The sequence below is a fragment of the Pseudonaja textilis genome, chromosome 3 (assembly GCF_049901715.1).
Source record: "Pseudonaja textilis isolate UNSWEBS1 chromosome 3, rPseTex1.2, whole genome shotgun sequence".
Taxonomy (NCBI): domain Eukaryota; kingdom Metazoa; phylum Chordata; class Lepidosauria; order Squamata; family Elapidae; genus Pseudonaja; species Pseudonaja textilis.
In genome coordinates, this window is record NC_141992.1 from 98,800,664 (window position 1) to 98,827,249 (window position 26,586).

Genomic DNA, 26,586 nt, shown 5'->3' on the forward strand with positions numbered 1-26,586 from the left:
GCAAAACATACTTGTCAAAGGCAGAGATCAATAAATTTCATTGATATTGGCTATTACTCCAATTAATTTGTGGCTATCCTTGTTGTCAGGAAGGAAGAACTAATCAAAAATTTAAGTCCATATGCCCAGAATTTTGCATAGACGAGAATTTTTGTAGAGATGTTGGATAGGAACTGTGAAAACTCCCTCCCTCCCTCCCTCTCTCTCTGTGTCTGTATGTTGGAAAAAAATATGGACGCATATACTAAGCTGGACTCTTTTTAAAAAAAACAAAAACAATGACTCCCAGGATAAGAGCAGTAATAATGATGTCAACACGAGGAATGAGGTGAATTGACCTCTTGTTTTTTTCTTTTTCAAGTGATGAAATTCAATAAAAATTCAAATATTATACCTACTGAATTCTTAGTATCCCCATTGTGATGTCAAATTCTTCAATAGAAAAAAAATATTTTCCACATAATTAAAGACTTTAAAATATATTATATGTAAATTTATGATAGTTATGAAATCCAGACATTATTTGCAATCACAACTCAAAGCACTCTGTTTGAGAACACAGATTCTGTAGAAAACGAAGAAAACTTCATCTGGTAAGGCTGCTTTAGCCCTCAAGCAGATAGCAAAGCCTGATCATCATCAGCCACTGTAGGCTGGTCAAGGGTCAAATGTCTGATTAAAGCAGCTTTGCAACACAAGCTTTATTATGTTACCTTAGATTGAAAAGATAATGAATTTTAAACTTAAGTCACAAGATACTTTCTTTAAACAGAAACAACAATGGTAAAACTGATGGTTGAACAATGGTTCACAGACTGCAGCCAGTATCAGTATTTTAACAGATTAACTAAAAAAAAATAAAGTATTTATCTTACCTAAATAAGGAATACAAGGAGTCATCTTCAAGCTACCAATATAGTCTCTAAGTCTTTTATAATTGTCCTCTTTGCTCATTATGTATTCCAGTTTGTCAAAAGAAGCTTTGTCTTTTCGGCTCAGTAACTTTTGGGAAAATAAAGAAAAGAAAACTATCACTGCAAAAGCTAACCTTTTATATTAAAGTATTTAATAGGTATTTTATATGACAAAATGCTGAAAAACCAACAACTGACCAACAAGAAAACATTTAAAACAGACATTTAATCTGTTAGAAGACAAACAACAAGGCCAAATCACCCTTCATATTAAATTCCTAATATTCTGATGATTTTTAAAATAAGTTTAAAAAGTAGCCATAGATGTAAAATTTATCCCCCATGTTGTTTTTAAATGTTTATCCACTCTCTCTTAATAAGGTAGTCACAACAGAATGTGACAGTGCAAACTTCAAAGTCAAAAATCATAGACTGCCATTAGATAATGTGTCAAAGACCACAAAGCATCAAAGTTCGTGTGTGTGTGTGTGTGTGTGTGAATTACTGCCCTAGATACTGAATATATCAGAATCTAATGAAGTCTCCTAACTGAAGAAAAGGTGGAAGGAGGCCATATGAATTATCTAATAAAGTTATCTAACAATTATCTCTTCTTTTTATAGCCCTCTGCACTGCTTTTTATGTATTTCCAAAAAAGCTTCCAGTCTTTCAAAACATGTTAAGGATAGCTTTGTTTTCCTCTAGATAGAAATAGCAACAGCACTTAGACTTATGTACCGCTTCATAATTCTTTACAGCACTCTCTAAGTGGTTTTGTGAAGTCAGTACAATCTGGCTCCTCATTTTACCAACCTCAGCTGAGTCAACCTTCAGCCGGTCAGGTTTGAACTGCTGGCAGTCAGAAGAGTTAGTCTGCAGTGCTGCATTCTAATCACTGCTATTGGCATCATCTAGTGCTAGAGGCCTTTGAAAGAATCGAGTATTTATTTGAGGCTGAAATCATGCCTCAGAAAAGCAGCAGAACCATTCACTAAGCACCACTACCTTTCAATCCCTCAATCCCAGTTCCTGACCATCTCAGAAAACAATTATCACTTATAATTTTCCTATAGGATTTCTGGGGAAGAAATGGTGGCTTCAAGATGACTCTGAGAAGAATGGAGACGACAACCCTAGTTGTATGAAAAACCAGTATGTAGACTGGCTCTTCAATACCTCCTCTCTGGACAAGGAAAGGACTAAAGATCACATATAAGTGCTCAGAAAGTTGTTCCTCACAAGCAGTCTGTCTGCAAGCCAGCAGTCTCTTGCAAGTTTAGAGCTCAGGGAGACAAGGGAATAGCCATCTTGTTCAAACTACAGTTGGTGCCTTTCAAAGAATCTTGAATTTACATACTTCTTTTTCTAATCACTTTTACAAACTGCTTGGTAATTCTGTTCAGATACTAGAAACGTTTGGATTAACAGGTTTTTCAATGCCTGGTGAGTTTCTTCAGTCCTCAACAAAAAAGTTTTAAATACAAGCTTAAGGTCTTTAAAAATTACTATTTTTAATATAGGGTGATTAAAATTTTGACTTTAGAAAGTTACAAATGTATTAAGGGTCCAGATTAATTTGAAATAAATTATATTTTTTTCCATGGAAAAATATTTTTGTTTTGAATCCTAAAAAAAATGTAAAGTAATTTAAGAATTGGACACCACAGATAACTAAAAATTTCAATTAAAGGACAACACTCAAACTGGATTGGTGATGAAGCAAAATATCCTAATATACTGAATGATATTTTTGAGCACTAAACCTAGAAGTTAACTTTAAGAGTATTTGCCTCTATAGAATTATTGTATCTAAAAGATGTTATGGAAGAGGAATAAGTTTTACCTGACAAAATGGAGACTGATTTGAAATTGGATTTAAAAATAACAGGCTACAAGAATAATATGGAAAAAGATGCTACAGTGGATATACAAAAGAAACTGGATATACAAAAGAAAAGGATTAAACAAATAGCAAATCAAGAAAGTGACCTGGATAATTTTCTTATATTGAACAAATAAAAGAGGCTTGTTTAAAGCTTTGAAGAATTTTGTAAGATAAATTGTTTCTTTATATCAAAGATGCCTGTAGAATCCATTAGCTAGGTTTGCTCCTTGTATAATTAATGTTTTGTTATTTATTAATAAAAAAGCAATTATTTAATGTAATTCACTCACCGCCCATGTTTTAGTCAACCTGAAGATGGGGGCACTTTGCAATCCAGAAACCACAGCCATAAGAGCATGTAAATTATTTAGTTCATAAAGTTTCTGAAGACAAGAACAGAAATGGAAACTCAATATCAGGTAATTATTTACTAATATTAAATCATAAATCTCTGAACAATTTTCTAAGAATGCAGCACAATAAAGAATGGATACAACCAAATGATAACCAACCAAAATAAAACCGCCAAAGAATTATAAAACTGAAGTGAATTATAAAGCTTCAGAACTATTCTGTTCTATACAATCTAGATTAGGTTGGATCCAAGCAGAAACTTTCAAATGCTTTCTCTCTTTGCCTGACCTTAGGTTGTATAAATAATATTCTTTTGAGGATTGACAGAATCTGCTGATACATTTTTTTGATAGAAGGGAGAAAGAAGTACAAAAGAAACATTGAGAATGGAACAGAAAGCAACACTACTAATTATTCAACAATCACGTCCTCTCCCCTCATCCTTTTGCCACAACCCATTCTATCACAAGGATTCCCAAATCATTTAAGATTCTTGGATATGGGGAAGTCTAGATTCTGTTTATGTCCTTCTGCAGCTATCTAAATATGATTTTTGTGTATAACTTAGCTTGGCCTCGGGCAAAATGAACAACAACCACTTCTTTAACTAGGTTAAGAGATTAGCAGCATACTTTTATACTCCTTAAGTACAAAATTAAGGTTAATATTACTTAGTACAGAGAAACTGGAGAGGGGGGTTAACACAGAAATATAGTATAGAGCAGAAGCATGTGCTTGCCAGAGTCTATTGACTTATTGATGGTTCACAGTTTAACATCTCCACCAAATTTATTATGTCTATTGATAAATATACATGATACCACTAGAATTAAAATTACATATTTCTATAGAACTCTAATAAAAATTTCTAAATCTGAAAAACTGTTGCAAATAGAAAATAATTTTAAAATTCCAGCAAATGAAACGATAAAACCAAGTAAAATAAATATTATTTTGGTGACTGATATGAGCAAACATTAATATTGTTCATGACTTCATCAACAAATACTTATTGTTTGTACTATGTGCCCAGGAGAAATATTCAACCAGTAAATCAAAACTTTTAATGCATTATTGAAAAGGTAGAAGCCAGAAAATGTTATGCACTTTTTGGCATACATTTATTTACAAATGTAATTAATTTGTAGTTGATTCAACATATGTACTGCCAGTTTCAGAGGAAAAGTTTCAAACTCGCTAGCAGTATCATAATCTACTTCTGCAACTTTCAAACAATAATGAAGAACCATTACCATAAGTTGTAATTTCTATAACTGATTAACAATAGTGGTTTTTTCATATCATAAGTAAATGGAACCAAAATTATAATAGGCTGTTGAAATGGAGTTTTAAAATTTAAAACTGTTCCCAAAAAGATTTTCTTACCTTAGCAGTTTTGATATAGTGGCTTAGGACTTCAGCTCTTATTTTTAATGTCTGTGCATGAAGAATCTCTCTAACTACCCAAAAGCTTACCTGAAAACAAAAGGACTACATTCAGATATATACAAAAGGGAAGTGGTGGTAGTGCTAATAAAAACGTGAATACTGAAATAATCCATCAAAAAAATTCACATTATAAAATCACTTTGTCACGTTAAAAGATGCAAATTACTCCATTAGAGTGAATACTTCACTCTTATGAATTCAGTTAACACAGATTCATTCTATTATTCAGATACATGGAGATGTTTACTCTTATTTTTGTTATGTAACCTCAATGAAGGGGCAGAGATGGGAGAGGAGAGTATACAGATATCCCTGCCTTTAACAGAAGTTAAGATTTTAACAACAAAAAGAAAGATAATACGGTTTTATTAATTGCACCAGTCTTATGATGTATGCAGTTAGTCTCAAAACTTACATGGTTGAATCTTCTTGTAAAAGCAACTGCATTTGGTGCTGAACTATATTTTTCCTTTTTATTCCAACCACAGCTTGACAGTTCCTAGTTGAACAATGAAAGAAATAATTTCATGTCAGGGTTCAGATTGCAAAACAAAACATGATTTTTCTTTTTATTAATAGTTCTAATTGTATTTTCCCTTATATTACTGGTAAGGCTGATGAGCAAGATATGTTAATTCTGAATATGCTTTTTGTAAAAATACTGCGAATTCTAACATAATTTGAACAATGCCACGTCTTGAGCAATGTGTGATCTCTGAATGTTCAGAAGTACCTCATTTGCAATTCCTGTTGAATAGTATTCTAAACTGACATAAGTATATAAATGAAAGTGTGAAACCTTGTACATCCCTTTTAATGTTTAAATTTGTCTAATTGTACACATTTCCACTAAAATTCTCAAGTTACCAAAACCAAAAATAAGTGCTATTCTCTAATGTATTCAGGCAAACTTTGTTAGTAAATATGCAATATTATTAGCTTGATTCCTTTATAATAAGCCACAAATTGCTGCTGTCTATATGAACCTTGTCTTCTCATTCTCATGATTTTCTGAATAAAAAAAGGAGTTTTCAATAACATACTAATTGTGTAAAATAGCTCCATTCAGACATTATGTAAACTGGAGCATTTACCTGTAGGGACTCCATCGCAGAATCATCCCTTATCAATGTCATTGAAATGATGTTGGCTTTCCTGCAGCATTCATGAATTTAACACAGATTATTGCACAGAATGGTCTGTACTCTAGCTCATGTGAAACATAATGAAAATGCTCTCAATGTTTGTGCTGAACACATGAATAACTTCAAAGGACTTCAAACACCATTGGAGCAACACTGAAGTGGGAGTTATCCAGTGTGCTTAGCTGATCAGTGCTCCAGATTTATAATGCCTGAATGGTTTAGAGTTTGTCTGCAATCCATAACTGGAAACACCCTTCAAACTAGGAAGGACAAGATAAAATAAGAAGAGAATGGAGGGAAGAACTGCAAGAAGGGAATAAGATCACTGAAAGAAGACAGAAGCTTGTTGAAGAACTGTTTATTTGCCAATACTTAAACATTGAAGTACCATTATAGGTAGTCTTTCACTTACAACCATTCATTTAGTGATCATTTGAAGTAATGGCACAGAAAAAAAATGATTTTTGACCATTTTTCACACTTATGACCATTGCAACATCCCCGTCATGTGATCAAAATTCAGGTGCTTGACAACTGATATAGCTTTATGATGGTTACAGTATCCCAGGGTCATGAGATCACCTTTTACAGCTTACTGACAAAGTTATTAACCAATCCATCATCCTCCACTTAGAAACAAACAACCTACTCTCTAATAAACAATTTGGTTTTAGGAAAAAACTATCATGTAATCTGCAACTCTTCCACTGCAAAAACATATGGACTACACAACTCGATCAGGGCAAAGCAATAGACGCAATCTACATAGACTTCTGTAAAGCCTTTGATTCAGTGGTACACGACAAACTACTCCTAAAACTAAAATATTACGGTATCTCTGGACATCTGCATAACTGGATAGAAGCATTCTTGTCAAACAGACAACAAATGGTCAAAATTGGGAGCGTCCTATCAAATTCTGTACCTGTTAACAGTGATGTCCTCCAAGGCAGTGTTCTAGGACCAACTCTTTTCATACTCTACATAAATGACCTCTGTGATCATATCAAGAGCAACGGCGTTCTCATCGCTGATGATGTAAAGCTATTCAACACCACAGACAATTCTGCTACCCTTCAAAAAGACCTTGACTATGTATCAGAATGGTCAAACAAATGGCAACTTCAAATCTCAACAAATAAATGATCTGTCCTACATATTGGCAAAAAAATAATAATCAGAAAATATAATACAGGCTGAATAGTCAAGACCTTGTTGATGATCCAAACTCTGTCAAGGATCTTGGAGTACTCATTTTTAATGATCTAAGTGCTACAGCCCACTGTAACTACATAGCCAAAAAGGTGTTAAGAGTTGTTAACCTAATCTTACGTAGCTTTTTCTCTGGTAATATTACACTACTAACTACAGCATACAAAATATTTGCTAGACCAATACTCGAATACAGCTCATCAGTCTGGAACCCACATTACGTATCTGATATTAACACAGTTGAGAAAGTCCAGAAATATTTCACAAGAAGAGTTCTCCACTCCTGTACTCGTTGCAGAATACCTTATGCCACCAGACTCGAAATTCTAGACCTAGAAAACCTAGAACTATGCCGCCTTCGGTCCGATCTAAGTATAGTATATGAAATCATACATTGCAATGTCCTACCTGTCAATGAATATTTCAGCTTCAACCATAACAACACAAGAGCACACAATAGATACAAACTCAAGGTTAACCGCGCCAAACTTGATTGCAGGAAATACGACTTCAGCAACAGAGTGGTCAATGTCTGGAATACTCTACCTGACTCCGTGGTTTTTTTCCCCAAACCCCCAAAACTTTAACTTTAGACTTTCTACTATTGACCTCACCCCTTTCCTAAGAGGTCTGTAGGGGGCGTGCATAAGCGTACCAACGTGCCTACCGTCCCTGTCCTATTGTTTCTTTTATATATTTTTTATTTTTCTTATATATATCCATGTATTCATAACTATGTTTTTACTTATACCTATTATCCTGTAAGCAATTGACAAATAAAAAAAAATTAATGGGGAAACCAGATTCACTTAACAACCATGTTACTAACTTAATAACTGCAGTGATTCACTGAACAACTGTGGTAAGAAAGGTTGTAAAATGGGGCAAAACTCACCTTAACAATTGGTTAGTCTTGGTTAGCAATGGAAATTTTGGGCTCAATTGCGGTCACAAGTCAAAGATTACCTGTATTCTTTTAAATAGCCTATATTTTTATTATCTCCTGAAGGGCAGAGCATGTAACAAGACTTATCTTATGCGAGAAAGTTATCAGATAAGATATATCCATGAATAGTTTCAATGTCAAATTAGAATTGTCCTGGTATAGCACCTAAAAGTTTTAATTCCATTACATAAAACAATCTGCTTCTATTCTGGTAAAAAGCAATTGTGTACAGTACTAGATTTGAGAATTGAAAACTGGACCCCAAAATCAGCAGGAATTCAAAATACGGTAATGATTTTGTTTTAGCAAAATAGTTTTTTAAATATATATCTATGTCAAGAAATCTCAATATCCGATTTTATAATAACTTTAAGTATCTGTAAATCTGAAAAGAAGATTCTGTTCTTTCTGCTCTCAAATAATTGATAGAGTTTCTATAAGCAAGATTTTATATTAGATGTACAGAAAGGATAAATTCAGTTTTATAAATCAATTGAATAAACAAATATTCTAAATAAATAATTTTAATCATTTGCATTGTTTATCAATAGCTTACAATGGGGAACTATGTTATTTCCTGATAGTCTGAATTAATTTTGGAAAATAACTCAATTCAGTATCTTGAACTTCTTAAAAATCAGCGGAATTGCAGAAAACAAGCTACAAAGTTATGTTCATGCATATCAGATAATGGCATTACCAAATGGCATCATTTAAAACCCCAAGACAAATATTTTGGAACAATAATTTTCACTTCAGCAGATCTCTGAATGAAGAAAAGAAACAGGGAAAAGAAGAATCAATTTGTGTTCTCTTTTCAACTGACCAATAGGAAAGAGCAAAAAGGGCATTCAATGGGATTCCTAGACAAGCTGGTCCTAATGCAAGCACAAATTCCTTCATCTCCATCAAAGGCAAAAAGGAAATAAGGTTGGTAGCAGTTCGACTTCCCAATCCACTTTTCTAGAATATACTATATCAATTTGTCTGGTGTTTGTAAAAATTGTAAGCAGTTGATATAAACAGACAGCAATTTTCCAAACCACAATTGCTTGGTTGGTTTAAAAATACTAATGTTAATTGTGATTGCGAAAAGACAGCATGCCAGCTATTTTATAATCACCTTTTCCAGTAGCTAAAATCACTGTTATACGTTTTTATAATGGTTTAAGTGGAGGACATGGGAAAATGTCATGTTAGGTACCAAGAATATGAAGCTGAAAACTGTCTCTAATCACCTAATCCTCCAACTCCATAGAAAAAGAAACTACTTGGAGCTCCCTCCAATCCCCAATCTTCACCTGGGTTGCTACAGGAAACATATTAAAAACTTTAAGTAGCCAAAACAGTCCAGATAAACTCTGGGTGTCTTGAATCAGTATCATTAAGGTGGTATATATTTTCTTGCCATATGCAGAAAGCAAAATAAGTGATTGCTATGAAGAACGTCCTTAGAAGTTGTAAGACACTTTGTAATTTAAACAGCTATGGATAAAATGCCACCTCGGTAAATCATTTCGCACCCTTGGTTTTTATATTAAGATACTCAGTGTTTCTCACCTTACATTAAAAACAATAAATGTTTCAATGTTAACTTTTCTAGTTTGACTTAGGTCTCCCAAAAGTATAAAAGATATACCCTGTTTCTCCAACAATATGGCCTCCCCCAATACGAAGTCCCAGCATGTTTTATAGGCATGAAATGAAATTAAGCCCCTCCCCCAAATTAAGGTCTATATTAAAACATGCGAAATGGGGGGGGGGAGGGTGGGGGGGGGGGTTGCCGTTAGGAAGTATTTTTGTTGCATACCCAGATATGGTGCTGCCTGCATTGACCCCGATACGAAGTGCCCCACCAACAACACCGAGGTCAACATCCAAGCTGTCGCCGCCCGCCCGCCTGAAGATGCAAGGAGGGGGGGAATTAAGTCACCCCCGAAAAGACGGCCTAGCCATTTTTTGGGGGCTCAAAAAAAAAAATGTCCCGGCCTTATTATATGAGAAACACGGTACATGCTAGACTGCAAACTTTGTTGCAGATAAGTCCTAAAATAATTATGTTCTTTAGTTCACATCACGTTCTTTTATATAAAAAGGTTTTGAAAAAAATTGGATTAAAATGTATTTTTGGATAAATATGAGATTTGCCTTCTTCATAAAATTCCCTTTCAGTCTAAAATCACTCTCTAAGATCAGCCCTTAGGAAAATTAGCATAAAAGTCTTATCAGTGCTCTTGCCTTCTTTCATATCACTAGAGAAATGGGATTAATAAAACATAGCAAAGAATGTGAATTCAGTAATAGATGTTTCAAGGAATGGATGTAGTAAAAGAAAATGGTTTGCAAAGATGATAAAAGTATGGAAAGGTGTTATTGATTTAAATTTAGTTTAGATTCTCTTTTTCTTTCTGCTGTGTGTAATTTCTTTTTCTATGTATTTTATTCTTTTGGAGTTCTGCATGCTTTTTATGCTGCAAGAGAACAGCATGATGTACGTGTATGTATTTACATTATAAAGAATATCAAATGTGATTTACTTGAAAAATTATTTACTGTTACCCACATTTATTTGTCAACTTTTTTATATTGCCTGACTTCCAGCAACTTCGGGCAGTTCACAAAACAATAAAATAATACTATGATAAAAGCAAAGAACAAAGGGTGGCACAAACTGGGCAGTTATTTCTGATAAAAGAACAGCAATCTTCAGAATATTAATAACTAATGAAATTAGCTAAAACGTTTACATAACTGCCCATCTTGTACCAATCTCTGGGTGACTCACAACCAAAAAAGAAAACATTTGTTTATAATAAACAATCAAACAAAAAATCAAAAGACCTGACGCCACAGCTAAACTTTCCTATGCAACACAGAAGTTCATCTTACCAATCTCAGCCTATCTTATCCTAGGGGGAAAAGCCAGGTCTCAAGTGATTTCTAGGGACGTGGTGGCTCAGTGGTCAGCAGTTCGGCGGTTCAAATCCCTAGCACCACGTAATGGAGTGAACTCCCGTTACTTGTCCCAGCTTCTGCCAACCTAGCAGTTTGAAAGCATGTAAAAATGCAAGTAGAAAAATAGGGACCACTTTGGTGGGAAGGTAACAGCGTGCCATGTGCCTTCGGCATTTAGTCATGCCGGCTACATGACCATGGAGGCGTCTTCGGACAGTGCTGGCTCTTCAGCTTTGTAACGGAGATGAGCACCGCCCCCTAGAATTGGAAACAAGTAGCACGTATGTGCGAGGAGAACCTTTACCTTTAGCTTAAGTGATTTCTGGAAGGTTAAAAGGTGGGGTTGGGGCTTAAAAGGTTAAAAACTCAAGAGGAAAAATGTTCCATAGGGCGGGGGCCACCACAAAAAAGGACTGTTTCCTAAGTCCCAACATTTAAAGTAAGAGATTAGGAGCATGCCCACTTTTTAACCTGTTGGATGGGCAGGCCTTCTTAGGGATAGGCAGCCCTGCATACAACCTGGTCCCTTGCCATATAGGGCTTTAAACGTTAATAGCGTGTGCTTGAAATGCACCCAGAAGGTAAAATTTCTGGCAAGGACATGGGACGCTAGATGTCACTAAAGGAGTGAGTTATGGCATTACAGCTGAAAGTGATAGTAGTAGGATTTTAACTGCTTTTTAAATATTAAGAACCTTGGAAACAGCAACTTTGATGGCTAAGTTTCCTTTTATACTTTAAGTATGATGTTGAGGATTTTGCAGCTTTGGGAATAAGAGGCAAAAAAGTGATTAGGCTAGAAATAGATGTTATTTCTTATAACCTTTAGTGGACTTTTGCTAATCAGAAGTGAATGATGAAGTTTTAAGAATTTGTCTACAGATAAGCGATGGGATATGGGATAAATTGATTGTTGTATTTTAAGAGAAAGCGATCGGTTATTCAAATTTATATTTAATGAGATGAAGGAGGTTATTATGTTTTTATACATGTAGTCCTCAACTTACAACAGTTCACTTAGTGACTGTTGCAGCATCCTCATGGTTATGTGATTTACATTTGGATGCTTGACAACTGACTTACATTTATAATGGTTGCAGGGTCCCTCAATCACGTAATCACCATTTGCAATCTTCTGAGAAGCAAAGTCAATGGGGGAACCAGATTCACTTAACAATCAGGTTACTAATTTAACAACTGCAGTGATTCACTTAACAAATGTGGCAAGAAAAGTCATAAAAACTCACCAAATTTCTCACCTAGCAGCATAAATCTTGGGCTCAATTGTGGTTGTATGTTAAGGACTATCTCTATTTCTTTTTTAAAATTGTCGTTAATTTCTTTTTTTATTCTTTATTAAGTCTGCAGTTTTTATTATCTTTTTATCTTTGTTTCATCTTTACCTTTTTTGCTTCTTTATCTATACCACTATAATAGTCAATAAAAGTATTTTTTTTTAAGAAAACACATAAAGGAAATGAGAGCCAATGGAACTCATGCAACCAGCATGTAATGTGAATGAATCTAGGAAAACACATTATGGTCCTGCATCTTGCACCAGTTGCAGTTTCTGGGTGATCTTCAAGAGCAACCTTTTGTAGATAATGATTTTGCTAAATTATTGCTATAATCAGTGCATAATTAAAATTAATTTCTGGACTGTCATGTTAGTATTTTCTATACAGTATTATACTATACCCACCCAATATAATATATAAGAATATTTAAGCAGCAAAATATATTTAATTATTACATTATATGTTTTACTTATCTAGCTATTCAGATATCAACCATTAAACCTATTAAAGCAAAAGAAAAATACATTCTGTAAGCATCTACCATATATTAAAAGTAGATGAAATATGGACATCATCATAATAAAACTGGGACTTGTTTCCTATCAAATTATTTTAAGTTTTCTATGAAACACTCACCTCTGGCTGAATAGCTTTAAATACAGGAATATCCATGAGGGTAATCTGGCCCTTAAATGAAAGTTATAAGAAAATTAAAATTATGTTCCTTATTTCACAACTAGGTTCATTTGATTATTTAATGCTAGAACAATTGCTAGCAAAATGATAGCATGCTCCTTCTATGTTTCTATACCTATGTGAGTAATTACAATTATCATTTTAGGGTAAGCAAGAAATTAGAGCAGTCCTGGAAATTTTTTTTAGGAAAGTATTCTTTAATAGAAGCAATTTAGAGGCTGACAATTCAAAAGAGAAAGTATAACTTAATTTCAAAATCTCCAGAGTGATCAACCAGAATTATTAATACTAGTTATTATTAGAATTACTAAGAATTCTAGCTGATTGGGAACACATTTTTGTGGATTACAGTAATTTCCACTCAACTGCTACCACCTGTTAAGAATATAAAGAAATGTAACATATTATAGTCAGGAATGCTTTTTTGTAAATTAGAAACACAGAAAGGATTTTGTTCTTAGAAGTCTTGGCATCTTCCCCCACACCAAGTTTTATTAATTTTTTATTTTTAAGTATACATCAAGTATACATACATGAACAATGTGGCCCCTAAGTATAATTCATTTTGATACAACATAACTAATGATAATTATAAAAGTTGTTATATTAATCAAACATAATACTAGCATTAATATACATGTTTTTAGAGTAGTTATTCAATATTTCAATATTCCATTTTAATGCCAATGATATTATAAGCATACATGGTAATACTATCTTTCAACCTCTGATTTTTTCCATTAAATTATTACATATTCTGTTATATAAAAATTATATCTGCTAATATTCCCCCTATTTCTTATTTCTACCTTTATTCTAGCTTCTGATCAAGTCACCATTGCTAATCCTAGTATTAATACACATGTTTATATTAAGACATAGTCCTTCGTTATTTGGTTGTTCAAAGTCACAATACGCCATTCAAGTACCAGTCTTCCTATTATTTAAACATACTTTATAATACCATCTTTCAACCTACAATCTTTCCATCTAACTATTGCTTCATATGGAAGTGTGTATTCTTGTTTCTACCTTGTTTCTACCTATTCAAATTTCTATCAGGCCATCATACTAAAAAAAAGAAAAAATATATAATAATTCCTTTCTTATCCATCATCTCTCATTCATTTTCTGTTTTAATACTTCAATTCTTATTCGTTTTTTGGCCTGCCGACCATACTCCTCTCTTGGATATTTGTTTCTATCAACATCTGTATCTTCCCCATTCAGACTGAATATTTTTTCCATCTCTGTCATCCTAAGCTGCCAGGTCTCCAGAGTATCCACCCAAACCCTATCTCCCTTTCAAAAACATCTTCCAGGTTATCCGATTCCATTCTTTAAGACTCTTAACGTACTTTTCCCTTGGTTTATTTCATCAGTCATTATTGTCTTTATTGTCTTCTCCTTCTCATTTGGAAGTCCCTGAAGTCTTGGCATCTTAATAACATCAAACCAACTCACCATTCATATATTAATATATTTCAAAACAATATTTGTATTTTCACTTTGCATTTTCCTTTTCAATTTACAGGACAGTCACTTTCTGTGTGTCCAAAACTACATGAATTAGTTTTGCAGAATAATCACTCTAAGAATGGAATTGTAATGGGCTTCACTGCAAGTAAATGAATCTGATCAAGAACAGTTCTGTTTCATGTATATTCTTTTATTTGTAGGTAACTATCACAAAAGGTCAAGGTAAGCTCCTGTTTATGACACTTACCCTGTAATCTGAACACTTTATAGACATTGCTCAGTAAGAAATCACTATAGACTGCAGTGTTGGAAATGGAATGGAATCAATTTTGAATGTATTCACTATTTTGAAGTATATCTGATTTCAGGCACAAAATTCTCTGCTGAAGAAATTAAATTCTCACATGCACATAAGAGAGAATTCTCACAGTCATTTTCCTGCAATGTTTTAAAGCTTAAGAGCCCTTAAAAATAAGGATTCTCTTTGGTAAAAGACTGAAAAAGGAAGCTTGACTTGTAGTTCAAAAGACAAACTCCAAAAGCCACTATAAATAATGCACAAGACCAATTGAAGTGGTAGAGATTGAGAATTAGGAATACTGTATTTCCCCATGTATAAGCCACCCCTTTTTTCCAAAATTTTCAAGCCCAAAAAGTAGGGGGGTGGCATATACAAAGCAGGTACACTTTTTATACGTGAAAAATGCATAAAATAATAAAGTAGGAATAAACTGGTTTTCCAGCAGTATGCTATACTTTTTTGTAAAAATTGTACGTGATGATACGATTACGAGTGCGAGTACGCAATAGAAATGCATACGCTAGGCATCGGCCTGAATGCTTCGATCCTACTCTCGTTCCAATGCGTAGATTGCTAGCGTCGCCCGCACCGCTTTCGGCGTCATGACCGAAGTTGTAGATCTAGACGTCGAATTTTGTTTCTTTGTAAATTTTCTTTCTTCATAACTTGTTTCTCTAATAAAATATTTTTTTCAAAACTTCACAGTCCAAAAATTGGGGGGGTGGCTTATACAAAGGGGGTGCTTATACATGGGGAAATACGGTATATTTTTACCCAATTCTCAACATAGCAAAAACTGTACAAAAATTGCTAACGTAAAAGGATTTCCCATTCCATTCAGAATGTTCTTTGAATCTCAAACATATTTTTTGAGAAGAATGGTGAACATCCTGCTTATGTAAGTCTGGATACAAGTCATCTTCTTTAATACAAAAAAGGGTGTGTGTATTGTGTGTGTGTGTGTGTGTGTGTGTGTGTATACAGTAATGTTGGTATACTTAAAGTAGTTAATAAACAAATAGTTTTAGTTTTGATTTGAAAGTCTATATTAATTTTAATTCTAGCCAATAATCAATTGTGATAGAGGACAATACTGATAAAGAGAGAAGATGTTCTTTCCATATATAGTTTTCCTAATAGTTTCTCTTAATGCAGTGTATATAGGAGACTTCTGTATGATTCTTCATTCCTCTGATACAGAGTATCCGAAACTCTCTTTTAACTCTCTTTAAGAAATCAATACGTTGGGGGGGAGGCGGAGCTGGCATTGCAATGATACGGCATGCGATCTTAGAGGTCTGAGTTCGCTGCCGATATCTTTGCTCCTGGACGTTCCTATTGGATCTAAACCATCCCGAAGAGGCGGTGAAAGTGAAGAGCGCATCCTGTCGATCCCAGGGATACCACAAAGTCCCTGGTAGATCCAGGAGAAGCTCTCCTTGCCAGCAGCAAAGAGGCAGCCATTAAAGCTGCTGAATTTGGGACAGCTTCGAAACGGAAGAGAACAGAAAGAGAGAATGTGCCGGTTTGGTGAGAACTTTTTCTTTATTCTAAGATCTGAAAGGACACCCTAAGGAAAAGAAAGAATCTGTAAAAGTTTTGACAGAAGTGATTAAGCGGCCATTTCAAACAGGAATGTCAAAGTAATGTTTTTTTCTCATAGCTGGATTTTCTATACATGATCTTATATTTTGAAACTGGACTGGTTTTTTCTTTTTCATCTATTTTTTTCTCCTTTTTGATTTTGCAATATTTTAGGTTAGAGACTCCCTTTTAGTTATTTCTTTTTAAAAAAATATCTTTTTCTTTTTTGTTTTATTAATTCTTATTACATTTTGCTTGGAAAAGGAGGGGGAAAGTGAAAGCAAAGAAACTTTGTAACACTGCCAACTAGAGGCTTGGAAATATTCTATTTCTCTTGTGACCAGACAAAGCTGAGAAAGGAAGAACTGAGACTTTTTTTCAAGGACATTGCTATGTGATAAGATAGAAGGAAGAGCATGCGAGAGTATTATTGCAGATGCTCTTCTGGGTTTCTATCAACATCTGGAGTCTGGTGTTGAAGTTTATAGGAAAAGAAAATGTGATAAGTTTCTGGAGAAGAGTGTTATAACAAGAGCCTTGGATAACTAAACAAAGTGCAGTGTGTTTTCTTGATTTTTTCAAAGCTGTGGATTTTTAGTTCTTTGGAACTTGTCTTTGCTTTTTTTTTATGCTTGTCTTTGGAAATTAAATTTTTACGTTTGCTTTTTATTTTAAAAGAAAAGTTTTAGTATTAATGATTCCCTTTCTTTTCTTTTCAAGGGAGTAGCCTTTTTTTCTTTTTGCCTTTCTGGTACTTTTGTTTCTCCATCTACCTCCAATACTGGTTTTTTTTTTTAAATCTTCCTGGCTTTTTTTTTTCTTTTTCTTTTATGCAGCCTTTTATATTAGAGACCCCTTAATTGGATTAAGGTGTTGAAGAACCTGAAGAATTTTTCCTTTTTTAAAAGCTTTTTATTCCTCACTTTTCCATCTTTTTTAGGATTTTACAACTTTTTCTCTTTTGTGTATGTTTATGGTTTTTTCTTTCATTTTTGAATTTTCATTGTTATCTAATTAATCGATTGGATTAAGGTATACAAGAACTGAAGAAATTCTTTTTTATTATTATTATTATTACTATTTGGCTTCTTTTTCCATACTATTTTTATTTGGAATCACAATTGGTTACTTCACAATTGGATTAAGGTCTAGAAGAACCTGAAGATTTTGAATTGTTTGAAATGAGTAGGAAATTAACAGGTCCTGGTTCTTCAACTTCTACTTCCTCCTCTCCACCATCTGGAGGACAATGTTCAATACAGACAATGTTAAGGCAAGAGAAAGAACAAGAAAAAGAAGGAGAAAAAGTGACCCTGCAGATGATTATGCAAGAAATTCAAAACATTCAAACAAGATCAGAGAATACTGAAAAGAGAATAGAGAACATCGAACAAAGAACAGAGAACATTGAACAAAGAACAGGGAAAACCGATGAAAAAGTTGAGAACATCCAACAAATGATGATGAAGTATGATGAGAGACTACTAAAAATTGAAGAAGATAAACAAAGAGATAAGAAGATTGGAGACATTGATAACAGATTAACTGTGGTTGAACAAGATAAAAGTGGTATGCTGAGATAGGAGATGGACAGATCAGAATTTTATCTTAGATTCCAAAACATAGAGGAAGAAAAAGGACAAAATCTAGGTGAGATAATGATAAAAATATTGGCTGACGCTTTGGAAATAACTGAAAAGAAGATGATGGATGGAATAGATGAGGTTTATCAAGTCTTCACAACATACGCAATGAGAAACAGCCTACCAAGAGAAGTTCACATCAGATTTACAAAGAAAGCCATTAAAACGCAAATATTGCAAGTGGCAAGAGAGAAAACATTGAAATATAAAGATAAGGAGATTGTGGTTTTGAAACAAGTACCCAGAAGAGTGAGAGAGATGAGAAGAGAATACCGATTCTTGACCAAATTGCTACTTAAAAAAGAGGTGAATTATAGATGGCTGATTCCAGAAGGTTTAATGTTCAAATGGCAAGAACAGAGATACAGAATTGATTCAATTGAGAAAGCTGAATCATTTTATACAGAATTTTTCAGAGGGAAAGAGGTAGAGGCAGAAAAAGAAATTTCACTAATTGAATTCCAAGAGGACTGCCAAATGACGACTGAAAAAGAGGAAGGTGCAATAGGTGGAAAGGAGGAAGGCAAAGAACAACGTGAACTAAGATCCACGAGAGCTGCCAAACCTAATTATAAAATATAACTATGGAAGAGAAAAAATTGATTACAATTAATATAAATGGACTTAATTCAGCCGTTAAAAGAAGGAAAACTTTCCATAAATTAGAGAAATTAAAATTTGATATAATCTGCCTACAAGAAGTACATATTAAAAAGCAATATGAACAATTGTTGATACAGCCAAAACTAGGGAAAATATTTACCTCCTTGACACAATGCAAGAAAAGAGGAGTGGTTTTATATATTAAAGAGACCATTCCAGCGAAATTGATTTATACTGATGATGACAGAATACTAAAGGTGGAAATAATGGATAATAATACGAAAACACTCCTGATTGCAATCTATGCCCCGAATGACAAACAAGAAGAATTTTATAAAAAATTACATATGAAAATAATTGAACTGGACTATGCTAATATAGTTATAATGGGAGATTTTAATGGAATTGTAGACAACAAACTGGACAATACAGCACAGAAAACAATAAAGCAAAACAGAAAGACTCTCCTTAAATCTTTTTTTCAAAATGGTATATGAAATAAACTTAAAAGATACATGGAGAGAAAGAAATGCTAAAACTAAACAATACACCTTCTACTCAAATAGACATTTATCATGGTCCAGAATAGATATGATATGGATGTCAACAGAATTGTTAACTAATATTCAAGAAATAAATATTGAAACAAGTACTTGGGCAGATCACAATCCAATGACAATTAAAAGGAAAGGACAATGAAGATCTAGATGGATGCTAAATAATACTATTTTAAAGGAAAAAGACTTCACACAGTGGATGGAGAAAGAACTGGCTTTTTTCTTTAGAGAAAACAAAAAAGAAGATACACCAATCCAGAATGTATGGGATACAATGAAGGCATATGCCAGAGGCTTGATAATAGACTATACAAGGAAAAGAAATACCATGAAAAGATTAGCCTCTAAGGCATTAGAGGATGAGTATAAAGGACTTGAAAAAGAGCTACAGAAAATGCCACAGAAAAAGGACATTAGGTTAAAAATGGATATAACCAAACATAAAATGGGTCTAATAGAAAAAGAAGAATTAGCACAGAAAATTAGAGGTGCTAAACAGAACTACTTTGAAGATGCAAATAAACCAGGTAGATGGGTAGCATATAAACTGAGAAAGGAGAAAGAATCAAGGAAAATATTGCAGTTTATAGATGATCAAGGTCAAGTTTTCCATGGTAGCAAAGAGAAGAAGGAAATCATTTGAAACTATTATGGGAAACTATACACACGAGAATATTGATGAGGAAAGAGTCAAACAGTACCTACAGAATGCTAAGTTACCCCAGATACCTAAAGAGATTGAAACAATGTTAGAAAGCAATATAACAATGATGAAGGTTAACTGAAGCACTCAAGAAGCAAAATAATGGAAAGGCACCAGGCCCAGATGGACTTCCAGCAAAATTTTACAAAACATTACAAGAATCGTTGAATCTTCCATTGCTAGAAGTTATGAATGAAGTTATGTTAAAGAAGAGGATACCTAAATCATGGCCAGCTTATATTACACTTGTTCCAAAAGAGGAGGCCGATCCATTACAAATCAAGAACTATAGACCTATTTCCCTACTAAACGTAGATTATAAAATTTTTGCTTCAATATTGGCAGAAAGACTTAAAAAATATCTAAATAATTTTATCCATCCTGATCAAAATGGATTTCTGCCAAAGAGACAAATTAAAGAAAATATGAGAGTAATCTTGGACACTTTGGAATACTACGAGGCACATCCTGAAAAACAAATGGCTTTGATATTTCTAGATGCACAGAAGGCATTTAATAATGTGAATTGGTGATTCATGTCGTTACTGCTGGAACAGATGGGCTTTGCTAGAAAATTTATTCAAGCAATAGAAGCTATATATCATAAACAAATGGCAAAGGCAATGATAGAGGGAGAACTGACAGACTCTATTGATATAAGAAAAGGAACAAGACAAGGGTGCCCACTATCACCTCTGTTGTGTTAACTTTGGAAGTGCTAAATAGAAATATTAGAGATGAAAAGAATATAAAAGGGATGAAAATTAAAAAGGAAGAATTTAAGTTGCAAGCATTTGCAGATGATCTGGTTTTCATCTTGGAAGACCCTCTAGAAACAGCATCAAAATTGATAGAAAAGATAGAGACATATGGAAAGGTGGCTGATTTGAAAATAAATAAAGATAAGACAAAGATCTTGACTAAGAATATGCTATCAAGCAGACCTATTGAAAATTCAGGTCATGAATAAGATCAAGAACTTGGGGATATACTTGACAGTAAGATGTAGTACACTAAAAGAGAATAATTATATCAAACTTAAACAGCAGATAGCACTAGATTTGGCGAAATGGGAAAACTTACAACTGTCACTAATAGGGAGAATTTCAACAATCAAGATTAATATATTACCCAGAATCTTATATTTGTTTCAAACAATTCCAATTAGGCTTGGAAAAGATTACTTTGAAGATTTAAATAAAATTGTGTTGAAATATATATGGCAAGGTAAGAAAGCAAGAATAAAGTTAAAACTTTTGCAAGATGCTAGAATTAGAGGAGGATTTGGTTTGCCTAATTGGAAGTTGTATTACCAAGCTACAAATTTGATGTGGGTTAAGGAATGGATAACACTAAGAAATACTAGATTGTTGACATTAGAAGGACATGGTCTGTTGTTGGGGAGGCATGCTTTTTTATGGTACAAAGGAACACAGGGGTACTTTAGAAGACATTATATATGGGCGTCTCTGTGGTTAAACTGGGAGAAGATTAAAAGACAATGTTATTTGAAAATTCCAGTCTGGCTATTGACTATTGAAGTATTTTCTTATCCTATAATATACAAAAAGGAATAAACAGTTAGATATGGTGAAATATTGAATGAATAGGGTGAACTCAAATCTATACAAAACTAGAGGAACAAGGTATAAAGATGAATTGGTTTTCATATGCGCAAATACATTCAAGGTATGATAAAGATTTTAAAACAGAAGGTTTCTATGATAAACTGACTGATTTAGATAAGATTTTGACAGGTACTGATGAAAAGGTGATTAAAAAATTGTATGGATATTTATTAGAAATTAAACTAGAAGAACAAGTTAAAGAAACTATGATTGCTTGGGGGAAGAATTTTGGATATGGGATTGATCTAGAGAAATGGCAAAAATTGTGGTCTCAAAATTATAAAATGACAATGTCAATAGCATATTAAAAAAAAATTGTATAAGATGTTTTACAGGTGGCATCCCCCCCCCTCCCCCCGACAAGAATAGCAAGAATGTTCAAGAATAAATCTGAAAAATGTTGGAAATGTCATCAGGCACCTGGCTCATATTACCATATGCGGTGGACTTGTGCAGATGCTAAAAAGTACTGGACTAAAATCCACATGTGGTTGGAAAAAATGACAAAAAAAAATATAGACTTGAAACCAGAGATATTTTTATTGGGAATTTTACCTGAAATATATAGTAAAGACTTGAAATACCTGATTGTAAATGTATTAACAGTGGCTAGGATTGTATTTGCTAAAAACTGGAAAAATGAGAAAATACCATCACAGGAGGAAATTATTAAGAAAATATTGGAATGTGCTGAAATGAGCAGATTGACATTTGAAATTAGAGAACAGGATGATAAACAATTTTATAAAGTTTGGGATCTATTCTATCAATGGTTAGACAATAAAGTATAGTAATGAAATATGTAGACTTTTAGACAATACAATATATAAAGATTTATTCTTTCCTTATTATATCTACAAAATGATTTTAGGATAGATTTGGGATGATAATATGAATTGTCACAAAACAAATTAAGTAAAATATGATTATTTTCTAAAGCATGAATGAATAAAAGTATAGTCAAATGATTAATAATGATACAATGTATTTAATATTGGATTGAAAATACGAGATCATATACAATGTACCGTATATACTCAAGTGTAAGCCGAGTTTTTCAGCACATTTTTTGTGCTGAAAAAAAAACCCCTCGGCTTATACTCGAGTGAGATTCCCTCTGAAAAAAAAAAAAATGGTGTGGAGCTCCGGAGCTGGGCAGCCGCTTCCCTGCTTCCGTGTTTCCTTTGCAACTTGTAAGCATGGGGGTAATCGGAAGCAGAAAAGTTCTTGCATGAGGATATATTGTTTTTTCTTTATTTAACTGTTTTTAGGGGGGGAAAAAGACGCACTGTCATGTGAGAATGCTCAGACACGAAATCTATCCGCCTGAAAATAAGTGTGTGTGTGTGTGGGGGGGGATTTTAACAGAGGGAAGACATAGGGAGAAGGCAAAAGCGACGGAAGATCCTTCAGGGGAAACTGAGGGGGAGACTCACCCTTGGTCCAGATGAGTCCCCTTCCCCACCCCTAAGGAAGCAGAGGCAGCCAGCAAGGGCAGGCAAGCCCCGCTTTGCGGACTCTGTCCGTCCTCGCTCCCACCCACCCACCCAAAGCCACGAAGTCCCCCAATCGCGCAGCCCAGAATCGTCCTCCCCTCAGGGGGCAGCAACAACGCCCAGTGTTTCCTGAAACAAGAAGCTCCTCCATGCAATGAAAGCGCCCTGGCTCTAGGCTCAGAAAACAACGCGAGCCAAGGTGGCTTTGTTTCCTCAGCCCCAGCTGCTTTCAGTCCGCTCGGGAGGAGGAGGAGGTGGTGGCGGCGGCTCGCGTTATTTTCTGAGCTCTAGGCTCTCGATCTCAGAAAACAACGCGAGCCGAGGTGGCTTCGTTTCCTCAGTCCCAGCTGCTTTCAGTCTGCTCGGGAGGAGGTGGCGGTGGCTCGCGTTGTTTTCTAGGCTCTAGGCTCGTGATCTCAAAAAACAACGCGAGCCGAGGTGGCTTTGTTTCCTCAGCCCCAGCTGCTTTCAGTCTGCTCGGGAGGAGGAGGTGGTGGTGGCGGCGGCTTGCGTTATTTTCTGAGCTCTAGGCTTGCGATCTCAGAAAACAATGCGAGCCGAGGTGGCTTCGTTTCCTCAGCCCCAGCTGCTTTCAGTCCGCTCGGGAGGAGGGGAGGAGGAGGTGGCGGCGGCGGCCCGCGTTATTTTCTGAGATCGCGAGCCTAGAGCCTAGAGCTCAGAAAACAATGTGAGCCGCCGCCACCACCTCCTCCTCCTCCTCCTCCCGAGCGGACTGAAAGCAGCTGGGGCTGAGGAAACGAAGCCACCTCGGCTCGCGTTGTTTTCTGAGCCTAGAGCCAGGGCACTTTCATTGCACGGCGGAGCTTCTTGTTTCAGGAAACACCGGGTGTCGTTGCTGCCCCCTGAGGGGAGGGCGATTCTGGGACTTGTGGCTTTGGGTGGGAGCGAGGACGGACGGAGTCCGCGAAGCGGGGCTTGCCTGCCCTTGCTGGCTGCCTCTGCTTCCTTAGGGGCGGGGAAGGGGACTCATCTGGACCAAGGGTGAGTCTCCCTCAGTTTCCCCTGAAGAATCTTCTGTCGCTTTTGCCTTCTCCCTATGTCTTCCCTCTGTTAAAATCCCCCCCCACACACACACTTATTTTCAGGCGGATAGATTTCGTATCTCAGCATTCTCACATGACGGTGGGTCTTCCCCCCCCAAAAAAAACAGTTAAATAAAGAAAAAACAATATATCCTCATGCAAGAACTTTTCTGCTTCCGATTACCCCCCATGCTTACAAGTTGCAAAGGAAACACGGAAGCAGGGAAGTGGCTGCCCAGCTCTGGAGCTCCACACCATTTTTCTTTCAGAGGGAATCTCACTCGAGTATAAGCCAAGGGGTCTTTTTTCCGCACAAAAAATGTGCTGAAAAACTCGGCTTATACTCGAGTCAATAAGTTTTCCCAGTTTTTTGTGGCAAAATTAGGTGCCTCGGCTTATATTCGGGTCGACTTATACTCGAGTATATACGGTAATTGTAATTGAAGACTACAAAATGGAAGCACAAAACAATTTGTAAACCAACCGGCACACTGTATGTACAAATGTGGAAGATGGCCTGATGTTTTTATGTTTTGTTTGTTTATGTTTGTTTTAAAAACCAATAAAAATTAAAAAACAAAAGAAATCAATATGTTACAATTTGCTAAAAGTAGGGAAAAACTATTATTGGATTAGGAACATTAGTTAATTACTTACTGCATATTCCTCAGGTGTAACTTTCAGAACATCAAAAACTACTGCATCAAAGCTTTTCTTCAATTCAGTAGAACCCTTGTCACTCAATGATTCTGAGCTGCTACTCTTCTGTCCAAGAAGAAATAAGTTATTTCAGTACAAAGAGGTTTTAAAGGAATTCCTAAGTGGTTTTTAGGAGAGATTACTTGCATATTATTGTACTTATTCAATGGCAAATGAAAACTTGTGTAGCGATTTGTTAACTGAAAGAGATATTAAGAACTTTTACATGTATAGACCAGTGGTGGTATGCTACCGGTTCTGCCAAGCCAGTAGCAGCGATGAGCAGCGGAGACCTAACTGGTTCTCTCCGCTGCTCTGCTCTTGGGCCCACCCGCCCTCCCAGGCTCCCATACTCACCTTTTATCTTCTGCTTTTGAAGCGCAGCTGCTGTGCAAGGCACAGAAGAGTGCTGTGCGGCAGCTGCTGAAGTGACTGGGAGCGTGCAGGCTTGCCCGAGATAAGTTGGAACGCCTCTGCACCTGCGCAAAGTACGTGTCTGGCATGCATGTGCACGCGAAGTGTGTGCACATGCGCAAAGCGCACCCACCAAGCCACGCCAACTGAACCGGTGGTAAAAGTTTTTGAATCCCACCACTGGTATAGACTGAAGTGCTAGGCAAAGATCAGAGACATAGATTCGAGTTCACATTAAGCTAGAAAAGGTAACTTGGTAGCTTTTGGTCAGTCACTAGTTTTAAAATTATTCTATTTCATTCTATTTACCATTTTTGATATGAACGTAACATTGATGATACCCAATTAAATCTTTGACCTCTGAGACTGTCAAGGTTTGGACCCAGTGCCTGGTGTAAGTTTCGATGGGGAGGAACAGCTCCTGCTTAAAGAGCATGCAGAAGTCAGCTGTGGTCACGAAGGACTCCATACAATTCAATCTGGTGCATCAACTGTGCACTTTCCTAAATCCAGGAATCCTTCAGATTCCCCTGTTACATTATGGCTTGACTATGTGATGTATTATATAAGGGAGAAATCCTTGAAGACCACCTGGAGGCTCTTTCATGAGCTGCATTGGTTGCCAGTTTCTTTCAAGTTGTGATTCAAGATGTTGGTCATCACCTACAAACTCCTACATGACATGGAACCTAATTACAGGTAATCCTTAAGAAATGACAGACCACTTAAGTAGGGGATCAAAGTTATGCATCCCGAAACTACATATGACCTATTTCAAAGTTATGACAGCTGCAGTCCCCCTACAGTCATTCATGACAAACCACTTGCTGCAACACGTCACCGCACTTCCCCCATCCCACCCTGAGGGGACTCACAGAGGTTGGATGTGCTTCCTATGCCTCCTGGAAGCAGCTGCCATTTTCAGACCCCTGAGAATTCCTTGGTGGAAATGGCAGTTACTTTTAAGAGTTTTCTGCACCAATCAGCTGGCCGTTGGGAGGCTGCAAAGCTCTCCTGCCTCTTGCTGGGCTTTGGGAAGCCAGCCCCTGAATAAAAGGCAGCAACTTTAGGATGAGCTTCCCCAAATATTTCTGTTACTTAAACTCCTCCCTTCCCCAGAAACCCACATTTTTTTCAATAAACAAAACAAAACAAAATCTGGGAGGGACAGATCCCCTCCCCATTTAGGGGCTAAAAATAAAGACTCTGCCTCTGCTCTCTAATCTCTAACCCTTTAAAAACATTCACCTTGACTCCAACTGAAGAGTAGAGGAACAAAGCAAGCAAGGAAAGAGGTTTTTTTCTGCAGCTTTTTCTCTTGAACTGGAGGGGGAAAAATCATCTCCAAAAGTAAGCTAACTAGTGCAACAAAATAGAGAATACTGGGTCTTTGCAAACTTCTGTCTAACTGCCACTCAAGGCAGTCTACAGTCTAGCCTTTAAGTCTTCCCAGGACCTCCCCCATCCCCGAGCTTCACTTAACAATCTGTGCATTAATTAAACAAATGCACTGGAGAGAGCAGAGATCGCTGGTAGTTACTTGGGGCAATTCATTTAATGCTGTCCCAACTTCCAATCCTAA

At 35.7% G+C, this 26,586-nt stretch overlaps 1 protein-coding gene across 3 annotated transcripts in view; it reads right to left on the bottom strand.

Annotated features, from left to right (window-relative positions):
- RALGPS2 (Ral GEF with PH domain and SH3 binding motif 2) overlaps nt 1–26,586 on the bottom strand; it is an 87,938-nt gene that overhangs the window by 46,868 nt on the left and 14,484 nt on the right. For all 3 annotated transcript variants that reach the window (XM_026703323.2, XM_026703325.2, XM_087930468.1), the window contains exons 3-8: nt 24,549–24,656; nt 12,795–12,845; nt 5,018–5,101; nt 4,540–4,629; nt 3,090–3,182; nt 876–1,002 (exon numbers count right to left, since the gene is read on the bottom strand). In XM_026703323.2, the coding sequence (XP_026559108.1) occupies nt 876–1,002; nt 3,090–3,182; nt 4,540–4,629; nt 5,018–5,101; nt 12,795–12,845; nt 24,549–24,656 (553 nt within the window). The remainder of the gene's footprint in view (nt 1–875; nt 1,003–3,089; nt 3,183–4,539; nt 4,630–5,017; nt 5,102–12,794; nt 12,846–24,548; nt 24,657–26,586) is intronic.